The sequence below is a fragment of the Miscanthus floridulus genome, chromosome 3, assembly GCF_019320115.1.
Source record: "Miscanthus floridulus cultivar M001 chromosome 3, ASM1932011v1, whole genome shotgun sequence".
In the NCBI taxonomy this organism is placed as follows: Eukaryota; Viridiplantae; Streptophyta; class Magnoliopsida; order Poales; family Poaceae; genus Miscanthus; species Miscanthus floridulus.
The window spans coordinates 110,725,564-110,736,632 of NC_089582.1; the positions used below are offsets into that span (position 1 = coordinate 110,725,564).

Sequence of the window (11,069 nt, forward strand, 5' to 3'; positions counted from 1 at the left end):
GATAAGACAGGACATCATGAAGCAGATAGAGATGTCATGATGTTGGTGCCCCCATTGTTCTCAGTGAAGGATAGACCAACAAAGATAGCGCTTCTACCATCGTCCAATGCCCTATCTAAAACCATGCACAGGGGAGTCGTACAAGAACGGTGGGAGATGAACGTTGGACCAACTCTTGCGCTTCCGTTCAACACTCAAGTTGTCCCGGAGAAGATTAATTGGGAAGACCACGTTCGAAAGAATTCTGTAGATTGGGATTGGCAAATGGCTGTCTGCAAATTGTTTGATGAGCCTCCTGTGTGGCCAAGGCAATCACTTTATGAGCGGTTGCTTGATGATGGTGTGCATGTCTCTCAAAACCAATTCAAAAGGCTTCTGTTTAGAGCTGGATACTACTTCTCTACTGGACCCTTTGGAAAATTCTGGATCAGAAGAGGATACGACCCTCGTAAAGATTCTGAGTCACGAATATATCAGAGAATTGATTTTCGCATGCCTCCTGAGCTACGGTATCTTCTAAGGCCAAAGAATTCTGGGTCTCAGAAGTGGGCAGATATGTGCAAGCTTGAAGCAATGCCATCACAGAGTTTCATCTTCCTGCAATTATATGAACTGAAGGATGACTTTATTCAAGCAGAAATTCGGAAACCTTCTTATCAATCAGTTTGTTCACATTCTACAGGTTGGTTTTCTAAGCCAATGATCAAAACCCTGAGGTTGCAAGTGAGCATAAGGTTCCTCTCTTTATTGCGTAATGAAGACGCTAAAAACTTGTTGAGGAATGCCCATGAACTTATTGAAAGGTCCAAGAAGCAGGAAGCCCTTTCGACATCTGAGCTGTCAAAAGAAGATAATGATGCTGAAGTTCCTGCCACACAAACTGGACCTGCGGATCAAGTTGGCCCTAACAACTCTGATAGTGAAGATGTGGATGATGAAGAAGAGGAAGAGGAATTGGATGGTTATGATTCTCCACCTATGGCAGAGGATATTCATGATTTCACCTTAGGTGATTCCTATACATTTGGTGAAGGCTTCTCGAATGGATACCTTGAAGAAGTACTGCACAGCTTGCCATTGCAGGAAGATGGCCAAAACAAATCAGGTGATGCTCCTATGAACGCTGATGCAAGTGATGGGGAGTTTGAAATTTACGAACAGCCCAGCGATGATGAAGATTCTGATGGTTAGTTGGATTTTTATTGGAGCTGTGATCTTCCCCAGCTTCATTTTTGTAAGCACATAGGAGTGTTTCACATGTATGTAAGAACTGCATAGATGGCTTAGTTATTAAATTATTTTGGGTACTGAGGAGCTTACTAGTTCAAAATAAAAAAGAACTTAGTATATTTTTTTTTTTAAAAAAAGGAAAACCTAGTAGAAAATATGTACTAGTACTAGGTCCTCTGTTAAATGAAATATATGTGGGTTACTAGTACAAGGTTCTCAACTAAGTGAAACATGTGGATTTGAGTTAAAGAATAATACACAGACATTTGTCTAAATTTCTGGCACACGTCTCCAGATATACCCATGCATCACTTGCTTATGTTGGTTTCACAATTACAGCATGTATGTATAATCACTGGAGCTGCTCAAGGTACAATGTCACACTCGGATAGAAACCTGCATCTCCGAGAGTCATCCCCAGCTGCTGCTGACCATACGTCTTCCTTGGGTAGCTTCGCACGAGCTGATAGCTTCCAATTCCTGGTATGCCCTGGGAGTCCACATACCTGTAGACCTCTCTGATGGTGTCCGTGTGATGGAAGCTCTGTTGCCTTCTCTCACCGTTCGGAAATCTTATCATGATCTGCAAAAAAAATGCCCTAGTTCAAACCTGACAGCATAGGCCAGTAGACCAGAACCGTATGCGTAATGCCGTACTCTACCTTTCTTTGTACGACAACACGTACGTTTCTTGAAAAACAAAGAACACTCTTGTCTGCAGAAGCTACCCGTTATCATACCTTGGTGTTTGGTTCAGTTCTGTGTGCAGGTGCAGTTTCCTTGTGAGGGGATGCTCTGATCTGAGTCGTCTTGGTAGGTTCTCTTGGTGCCTGGCCTGCACGTCTTGGGCGAAGCTCGTTGCCTGCTCTCGGCTTGGAAACTCCCTCTTGCTGACTCTTTCGGGATCTTTCTTTCTCCTGCACCCAAAAGCCAAAAGGTTGCAGTTCAGTAGGCTCGCCAGAGCAGGGGATTCAGAGGGACTAGATATGGATGTGCTGCCATGACAAGAAAAGACTACCTGGTCCTTCCGGAGGGACTCCATGTAAGCAGCGTCCTGTTCTTGTCGTAGCCGCTGCGCCGATCTCCTCCTCCTCTCTTCTTCCTCGGCCGATCTGGAGGATCTGGCAGCTGCAGCTTTCTCGACAGGCCTGGAGGGTCTGAAAGCCGCGCCCTGCTCGTCAATGGTGCGCTGCAAGATCTCCACCAGCTCTGACGGTGAGACTGGCCCCTCTACCTGCAGTGACGCAGATCACAGATCACAAGGCGCGTGTATGTTGCAGTTCTTGGCACAAACACCAAACATGCTAAAATCACAATTGTTGCAGGCAAAGGCAAAGATAATGCATTGCAGACTCTGCCGATCGATGTTTTAAAACGACGACAGCGGACGACAGCCACTACCTGTTGCAGGACCGCGATGCTTTCGTCGGAGACGGGAGCGACGACGGCGCAGAACGGGAAGCTGCCGGGCTGCAGCGAGGCCACCATGCCGGGCCCCTCCCCGCTGCCGGTGACGGCGCCCCAGGACACGAAGTTGGCGTCGAGGAACTCCACCACCACGTCGGCGCAGAGCGTCCTCCGGCAGAAGGGCTCCGTGTAGGGGTGGCCCGGGTCGTGGAGGTACACGAAGACGAGCTTGCCCTCCCTCCGCGCGGCCCGCAGCGCGTCGGCGAAGCGGCACCCGTAGAAGAAAGGGTGGTGGCCGCCGTACTGCTGCTCGAACACGCTGAAGAAGAAGAGCTCCTCGGGGACGAGCGGAGGCGGCGACGGTGGCGGCTGGAGATGGTGGGGGTGGCTCCTCCTCGGGGCGCGGCGGGGGATGGACCTCGACAGCCCCTCCATGATGCTGGCCGGCACCCGCGCCAGGGCCCGGGCGAAGTCGTTGCACGAGTTCCGGAGGCTCTCGCCCGCGCTAGCGCTGCTCCCCCTCGTCGGACCTGACGACAACGACGACATGGCAGGGTGCCTGGGTTCTTCAGCAATGCCCGCCGGCCTCTGCGATCGGTCAGGTCAGGTGGGTGATGAGCATCTGCATCGTTCGCATTTGTTCTTGCAACTAGTTGGAAGGGACTGATGAATGGGCGGCGGCCACGGCAGTCGGCACTGGGCTAAGGAATGGATTATGCTTTGCTCTTTTGTTAAAGCCTCAGCCCTCAGGGGAAATAAAGAGGGGGGAAATTGGGATGCTTTGGGGCCTCTGATGCAAAGAACATCGGGTTCTTGCCAGACGTGTTGGTTTTGCTGCTTTTCAAGTTTGAACAGAACACTAGCGTGGAATTGTGTGTGCCACAATCTAGCTGGGTAAAGCTGGAGCTGCCTGCGATGCTGTCTTTTAACCCGGTTATTAACAAAGAACGTCCCTCTTTGCACGTTTTCCGACAAAAGTATTGGAATTTACATGGACAAGTCTCTTAAATAAAATGACACGCACAGCCTTTCTGCATTATCGTATCGTTTGAGAAAGAAAAAAAGAAATATTGTGTCTAGACACTAGACTTGTGTACCACACTACCACTGGTACGTGCCACGCGAGGTTCGCAAGAGAAAGGTCGGGCCCCGGCGTCGCCACCATAGACTGAACTCCGGCCTGCGTGCGCGTGGCTGAAGGTTGGCGGAGAACTTCCGTTTCATGGGTCGTTTTGTTTTTGTCTGCTGGGCTGATCCGTTGTAGGCCCATGGACGCGCGTGCGCAAATCCCCGTGCCCGAGTTTCGTGAGCTATGTTTTTTATTATTTTCGTTTATCCTGATAGTACAACGTAAAATAAAGCTCATCGTCGGCACAAGAAATGTAACACCATTCATGATAATTTCACCAAATATTATACCGACGGAGGACGTAACTGCTCATATATGCTTATTATTAAGGTCTAACATATGACATGCTCATACGTCATACATAGCCTGCACTGGTCAACTGAGTCCATAATATAGTCGTACAGATCAATCCATGGGCCTACAACTATATTATGGAGTCCATAATATAGTCGTACGGTCAACTCATCAAGCTCATGCATTACATCATGAGATGAGATATCACAAACAGTCAAACACTACAAATTACGTACTACGATTATTCAGCGGGCTCCTGATCGACGATGAGGCAGCTTAACCGTTGCTCTGCTTATCCTGCCGGCCAGTTGCCGGTGCCTGGCGGTGGCGGCCAGGCTCACTCCTCCTCCCCTCCAGGTCGACGGATCAGGATCAGGGCGGCATGCACGTCGACCACGGCGAAGAAGATGAAGACGACGGCCGACATGACGCTGACGACGAGGAGGTCGTCGTTCGGCGCTGTGACGAGGTTGACCCCCAGGAGCCAGGTCACGACGCAGTGGATGGCGACGGCGGACGCGAGGGCGACGCAGGCGAGGGCCCGGTGGGTCCGGGCGCGGCCCTTGAGCAGCATCGCCAGCACCGCGGCGCCGAACCAGAGCATGGCGTTCTGGAGGGCGAGCGCGTTGGCGGCCTGCGCGGGCGTCAGGAGCTGTGCTTGCATGCAGGCAGGCAGACAGATGCAGGAAATGGGATTAATCAGGGATAAATCTGTGTGGGATCACGTATAGTAATCATAATAATAATAATTCATCATGAACGAATGGTGTCAAGGGTGTTTAGTAAAGGAAGTTGGTTAATTGAATTGCACCAGCAGTAGTTACCTTGAGGTCTGGCACGGCCAGGGTGCTTTTCTGAAAGCTGCCCTGGTGAACAGCTGGAGGCAGGCGCACAGTGATCACTGACAGACCCATTCGAGCGACCTCTTCTCTCTCGGCCACGCGACTGATGATGCCTTGTTGTTTTCCATCCGATCGAGTTGGAGAAACCTTAGCGTGGGACAGAGAGAGAGGCGGCGCTTCGCTTCATCGCCGGGAGCTAGTGACGGGCTCCAATGTATAATCTGAAGGAGGGTGCAAAGAACAGACATCTCAATCATTGCTTTGCTAGCCAAAACTACTCTAACGTGTAAATTTCTTAGCACATGCTAAGATGGACCCACACAAATAAAAATATCGTGTGTCCTGAACTTTCCCCAACCTACCCGTCACCTTCCCGCGGACTCGTGGAGTCCTCCCGGCCTTTCCTCCCATTCCGCTCCCCTTCCAGATCTACACGCGACACCCTAGCTACGGCGGCGCATACGCAGGCGCTCCTCGCAGAACAGAGCCGCTCGTGCGTCCGTCTTCCCCAGCGGGCTAATAGCAGGTGGCGCTGCGTAGATCTGTCACCAGCAAGGCGTTGTGCATTAGGCGGCCGGCTGAGCCACGGGCGTGGGCGCAACAGGCACAGAAGAACACTGGCAGAGGGCCCACGACAACAGCACGAAAGAGCGAGCCCGCAGATCCCTCCACGGCGATCTGCTTTTCCTAGTTCCGTGGTTCGAGTTGCAGCCGCATCTACATGATGGTGAGGCTCTGCTTTTCTTAATCAGTGACACAAATTAGTTTTGCTTTATCGTACCAAAAGATGGATGCTGTCGTACATGTTCACCAAATCTGCATCTTATTAAACAAGGAGTAGAGACGAAGAGACCTAGTGCTAAATGGTCTACCATGGGGTTTACAATTAATAAATTACAAATAAAGTGACCTAGCGCTAAACTGAAATATATGAAGCTAAGATGGTTCCGCCCCAAACTTTTGCCATAAATTACAAATAAAGTGACCTAGCGATTTGTTCAACCAATTGCACTATGTGACAGAGCTACACGAGTACTACAACTTTGATTAAAGGAGTATGGTCCAAATCGAAATGGTTTGTGAGATATTAATTCCCAAAGCAGGGTACTTGAAAACGGAAACACGAAGATTCAGTCATCCCAGACTTAGCCAAATTTCGGGATTCCAAAACAGCATTTTGTTGATTCTTGTGAGCTCTATTTGGCTAAGCTAGGCACTGAATTAGCTCTTGATCATTAAACAAAGCTTGTTCTACATAAGATGAACTACAACTTTTATTTAGGTTCCACTGTCATGCAAACACTCTAAGCCACATTTCAAACCAAATCAAAGTCGTATCACGATAAAGCTTAAATTATCCTTTTTGATCTATTGAAGCATTTTTTGGCCACATGCTCAACATGAACCCTTCATAACTTTTGTTGTAGAGTTAAATTAGAGTCATTGGGCAAGGTATCAAGGTTTGATCGACATCTCATATTCCCATTTACTTAATAAAGCAATCCAAGAAAGATTATAACTTATCATTTTATGTGACTTTTTGATTCCAAACTTCATAAAACTTTTCCACTGGTCAAGATGGATGCATGTTGATGTAATGTACATGAAATAAGCATGTTTAACATTACTCTTGCATAATCTTAACAAGGGTACACATGTAAGTAAGGGTGTGTTGTCCAAGTTTAAGTTGGAGCTCACTCTTGTAGATTTGATCTTGACACCTTCATCACCACTTAACATATCATGTTTGAGCTCAAACCCATTGCTTAACTGGTGACAAACACCTGGGGTGTTACATAGAGCGTCTATCCAGGCGGACAGTGTCGATGGTGAGCCGCAACACATCCCAACAACCGCTCATCCACTCGCCCTCGCCCCAACCGTTCAAACAAAAAGAAAATACCTTCTATCCCTTTCGCTCCCTCCTCTCCACTACATCACTTGCGGTTGCCACTCCGCTCGTCCCGTCCCGAACGCGGATGCCACTCTGCCTCGCTACTGCCGCACGCCCCCGATGCCGCTCGCTTGCCCCGTCGTGAGCGCTTCTCGCCCCCTCCCGTTGTGAGGGATTCTTGCCCCCTCTCGTCGCGCGCGCTGGTGCTGGTGGTGCTCACTTCGCCCGTCGAGCATGCCGCCCGCCCGGCCGAGCCAAGACCGATGCTGGTGGCACTGGTGCGCGCATGCGCCACTGGTGCTAGTGCGCCCACCCGGCCGAGCCAAGCCCGCTACTGGTGGTAGTGGTGCTCGAGCGCCGCCACTCGCTGCTGGCTCCAACCCCGGCGGTTGGAATCGACCGGCTCCATCCTTCCCCTCCCCTATGTGGCATATATATGTTTTAATTGTTTCAGACGTTTCAGATGTACGTTGCATTGTTCTATTTTGATGTTGCAAAAGTAGATCGGGGGATGTTGCACATGTTCCATATGTTGCAAGTGTTTTAGGTGCATGTTGCAAGCGTTTGTTCAAAATGTTTCATCTATTTTCAGACGTATGTTGCTATCATTTTTGATGTGGATGTTGCATATGTTTCACACATATGTCAGTATGTTCCAAAATGTTTCAGTCTTATGTTACAGCAAGTGGTTTCATGTTGCAAGTGTTATTTTTTTGGATGCTTCATGTGTTCCACACATATGTTGCAAGCATGTGTTCCAAGTGTTTCATCTGTTTTTAGACGTGTGTTGCTTTCAAATTTTTTTCATGTTGCAAGTGTGTTATGTTGTTTGGCTAGGGGCGAAGCCGGGGGGCAGGAGGACGGTGCGCGCGGCGCGGGGTGGGGGGGGGGGCTATAGACTCGGGCGTTGAGGGGGGCAGACGGGTGCTCCGGTCGGGGACACGCCGGGTCCCGGCTCTCGATTGCTGCCCGCGCGGAGAGAGAGGAGCGAGTCTGGGGAATGACCGGTGGGCGCAGATACGAAGGCGGAGTGAGAGCGTGGGATGGGGCGAATCTGGACGAGGGTGGGACGATGGCGGATTGGGGTGGGCTACGTGGGCGTCAGGACGCGCGCGTCCGTCCGGACGTCCGGACGCTAGTCATGCCCTTAATTATAGCTTGCCACCCAGTTTGAAGTTTCTTATGGTTTCAAAAACGCTAGATACTTGCTCCCTTTTATGGTTATATGAACCTTTCTTCCTCAACTTACTCCTTTGGAGAATAAAGTAACAACAACTGTTATTTAGATTTACCGCTTCGGGACACAATTTAATCAAAGTTTACTCCTTGGAGCCAAACAACACAAGAATTTTAGGCTTGGAGAGACAAAAAGAACATGTTATCCATCTATATATGATGATGTACGGTTGTGAAATGGATTTATTTGATTAAAGCTTTATGACTGCGTTTATTACTTTAGACAATATAAAAGTGGTTGCTACTTGAAGTCTTGAATACCCAAACATGTGTCACTCACATGTCAATCTTGAGTTTTGTCATTGCATTTACTACTTAGACAATATGAATAATTACTTGTGACGATCCCATTGTTGTGAATTGTGGCCTGCGATCAGGATTGAAGCTTTTTTAGTACTAGTTCTAAACATGCATGGAACTCTTCCTTTTTATGGCTGTCCCAAAAAACTGTTGCCATAGATATGTGCCTTGAAAATTGTACCTATTGGTGTGGGGGCCCCATTATTATACAACCGAAAATAATAAAGCTTATCAGCACAAGAAATCCAAATCCATTCATGTAGTAATAATAATTTCATCAAGATTATACTGATGAACCAGGCAACTGATCATTATATATACGATTATTATTACGGTCCAACATATGTCATGCATAGCTTGCACTGGTCAGTACTCATCAGTACCTCGTTCTCCCATAAAGCACGATTGAGTCCATATGTACATACTCAGAAATATAGTCGTACGTACTGGCTCGATCCGTACGTACTCATGCTCATGATCATGATTAATTAATTAATTCTTGCTCTGCTTATCCTGATCATGATTAATTAATTAATTCTTGCTCTGCTTATCCTGCCTGCCGGCGCGGCCGGGCCGGCTCTACTCCTCCCCTCGAGGTCGAAGGAGCAGGACCAGGGCGGCAAGCGCGTCGCCCACGGCGAAGAAGATGAAGGCCACGGCCGAGAAGACGCTGAGGACGAGGAGATTGTCGCCCGGGGCCGTGACCAGGGTGACTCCCAACAGCCAGGTGATGAAGCAGTGGATGGCGACGGCGGACGCGAGGCCGACGCAGGCGAGGGCCCGGCGGATCCGGCCGTGGCCCCTCAGCAGGATCGCCAGAAACGCGGGGCCGGCCCCCGCGGCGCCGAACCACATGATGGCGGTCTGGAGGGCGAGCGCGTTGGCGGCCTGCGCCGGCGTCAGGAGCTGCTTGCAATGCATTGCATGCAGAAAATGGTCATTAATTAAATAAACGCATGAACGAGAACGACTGGCTTTTAATTTGGTAAAGGAAAGTTGATTATTAATTGCAGCATGCATGCAGCTACCTTGAGGTTTGGCAGGTTGCCTTCCAAGTATGTCATGGTGAACTGAAGGCAGGCGGACAGTGACCAGAAACAGACCCATTAGAAGGAGAAGAACACCTTCAGCAGTGGCCCGTCCATCTCTGAATCAAACATGAACAAGTACCGGAACAAAACAAACATTTTTTTCCAACTGAATCAAACATGAACAAGTACTGAAAAAAAGAGATGGTCCGCCTTTTGAGCTTGGACACAAGACAGGAACGACAAACCCACTTGCTTTGCTCTCGCTTGGACCAGAGAAAGGGTTTTCATCCGAAAGGAAGAGAGTACTCACCGGTCGGAGTGGGACAGAGAGAAAGAAAGGCGCGTCGATCGCTTCGTTGCCGGGAGCGACGGCCGGACGCGCGCTGGACCGTCGAAGCTTGCTAGGAGAGTAATAAGATTTGAGAATGTGGGACGATCGAGTGAAGCTAGGAATGAAGAAGAGTAGGAGGGACGAGGCCGGGGATAAATAGTCTCAGACGATATGCATTGGAGGCTTGGGCTCGGGGCCATGTGGAGTTGTGGACCCCATAAACCCACAAGGTACACACAGCGCGCGGTTCCAGTACGTATCATCTCCGGAGCGTCGTCGTTGCATCTACATGCAGCATGGTTTACTTCGACAAATATGTGATAGTATCTCTGCGTAAAATCGCAGTCCCATCGTCAAAGCATGCCTGACATGTGATAGCGACACACATGATCCATCATCACCTCGATCTGTACCTTCCCCCACCGGCCACCGCCCACCCACACCCCCACTAAACTGAGAGAGATTGAAGGACCGGATACGTGATTTGCATATGCATACATATGCATGAAACTCTCGTTCAGTCGTTCTCACACTGAGACTAGCCACAACGTTGTTTTTTATCAATGCTGAAAGAAGAAAGAGAAGGTTGACGAAGCAGCGAATCATGCCATTGTGTGAACCGAAGCTGAAGGAAAAAAATACAAGCATTTCTCAACTGATGGATGTGTGAAGGCAGGAAAAGGAATGGCTGTAAAGTTCTGACAGTTTTGGTCCCACGTGCACTCAAGCACCCATGCATAACGTTGTAATCAATTCATGGTTTCTAGGCATCGGCATGAGCACGTAGCTAGTAGGAAGATTCTTTTGGGCACAGCTCCCATCGTGGCCAGTTTGACACGTTCTGCAAGGAAGTACTGCTGGATAGAAACTATAGGATCAGAAATCTCGCATTCTAGCTAGCTACTGTATATATGTATTCTCTTTGCAAACTTGGTGAGCACTAGTGTTATGTATTAGCAGGCACCAAACTTGGTGCGTCAACGTGACACTTCATTCGGCGTCGAAATGTGAACTCGACGCTATGCACTCTGCGTTGCAGCAGCATTGCTAGAGAGTAAAACTTCATCAGTCCAGGGGCACATTCACATCAATCAATACATCGTTCTACTGCTTGTAGATCAATATTGGTTTCTATGCAGCGCAGGAACTAAACGTGTCCTGTTCACTTAGCTGATAAGTCATGGCTGAAAGTACTGTTGGCTGATTTGTTGTGTGCAAAAAATATTGTTCGTTGGCTGAAAAAGTACGGCTTATAAGTCAAGCGAACAGGCCAAAGCCACTCGCCCACTCCTGAACCCCACCTGTGCAGCACCTGAGTCCTGACCACACCTTCTTACTAAGGGCTTGTTTAGTTCCCAAAAAGTTTCCCAAAAAG

General features: G+C 49.0%; 4 protein-coding genes across 4 annotated transcripts; 1 reads left to right on the top strand and 3 right to left on the bottom strand.

Annotated features, from left to right (window-relative positions):
- LOC136546455 (uncharacterized) lies at positions 1-1,214 on the top strand. Its single transcript, XM_066538430.1, has one exon. The coding sequence runs from the start codon at positions 37-39 to the stop codon at positions 1,189-1,191; it is 1,155 nt and encodes a 384-aa protein (XP_066394527.1). The 5' UTR covers positions 1-36; the 3' UTR covers positions 1,192-1,214.
- A 223-nt stretch (positions 1,215-1,437) lies between these two features.
- LOC136546456 (plant UBX domain-containing protein 10-like) lies at positions 1,438-3,487 on the bottom strand. Its single transcript, XM_066538431.1, has 4 exons — positions 2,632-3,487; positions 2,249-2,464; positions 1,971-2,147; positions 1,438-1,813 (listed from the first exon to the last, which is right to left on the bottom strand). The coding sequence occupies exons 1-4, from the start codon at positions 3,184-3,186 to the stop codon at positions 1,583-1,585; spliced, it is 1,179 nt and encodes a 392-aa protein (XP_066394528.1). The 5' UTR covers positions 3,187-3,487; the 3' UTR covers positions 1,438-1,582.
- An 885-nt stretch (positions 3,488-4,372) lies between these two features.
- Positions 4,373-5,005, bottom strand: LOC136546457 (uncharacterized). Its single transcript, XM_066538432.1, has 2 exons — positions 4,885-5,005; positions 4,373-4,712 (listed from the first exon to the last, which is right to left on the bottom strand). Exons 1-2 carry the CDS (start codon positions 4,972-4,974, stop codon positions 4,398-4,400), a joined length of 405 nt encoding a protein of 134 aa, XP_066394529.1. The 5' UTR covers positions 4,975-5,005; the 3' UTR covers positions 4,373-4,397.
- A 2,729-nt stretch (positions 5,006-7,734) lies between these two features.
- LOC136546458 (uncharacterized) lies at positions 7,735-9,812 on the bottom strand. Its single transcript, XM_066538433.1, has 3 exons — positions 9,674-9,812; positions 9,361-9,479; positions 7,735-9,238 (listed from the first exon to the last, which is right to left on the bottom strand). Exons 2-3 carry the CDS (start codon positions 9,394-9,396, stop codon positions 8,912-8,914), a joined length of 363 nt encoding a protein of 120 aa, XP_066394530.1. The 5' UTR covers positions 9,397-9,479; positions 9,674-9,812; the 3' UTR covers positions 7,735-8,911.
- Between the last annotated feature and the right edge of the window lie 1,257 nt (positions 9,813-11,069).

Coding starts and splice junctions, on each gene's coding strand:
- LOC136546455 (XM_066538430.1), top strand. CDS start 37: ATGATGTTGGTGCCCCCATTGTTCTCAGTGAAGGATAGACCAACAAAG.
- LOC136546456 (XM_066538431.1), bottom strand. CDS start 3,186: ATGTCGTCGTTGTCGTCAGGTCCGACGAGGGGGAGCAGCGCTAGCGCG. Junction 2,148..2,248: donor AGTCCCTCCGGAAGGACCAG/GTAGTCTTTTCT, acceptor TTTTGGGTGCAG/GAGAAAGAAAGATCCCGAAA. Junction 1,814..1,970: donor GAACTGAACCAAACACCAAG/GTATGATAACGG, acceptor TTTTTTTTGCAG/ATCATGATAAGATTTCCGAA.
- LOC136546457 (XM_066538432.1), bottom strand. CDS start 4,974: ATGGGTCTGTCAGTGATCACTGTGCGCCTGCCTCCAGCTGTTCACCAG. Junction 4,713..4,884: donor TGGCCGTGCCAGACCTCAAG/GTAACTACTGCT, acceptor ATGCAAGCACAG/CTCCTGACGCCCGCGCAGGC.
- LOC136546458 (XM_066538433.1), bottom strand. CDS start 9,396: ATGACATACTTGGAAGGCAACCTGCCAAACCTCAAG. Junction 9,239..9,360: donor GCAACCTGCCAAACCTCAAG/GTAGCTGCATGC, acceptor CATTGCAAGCAG/CTCCTGACGCCGGCGCAGGC.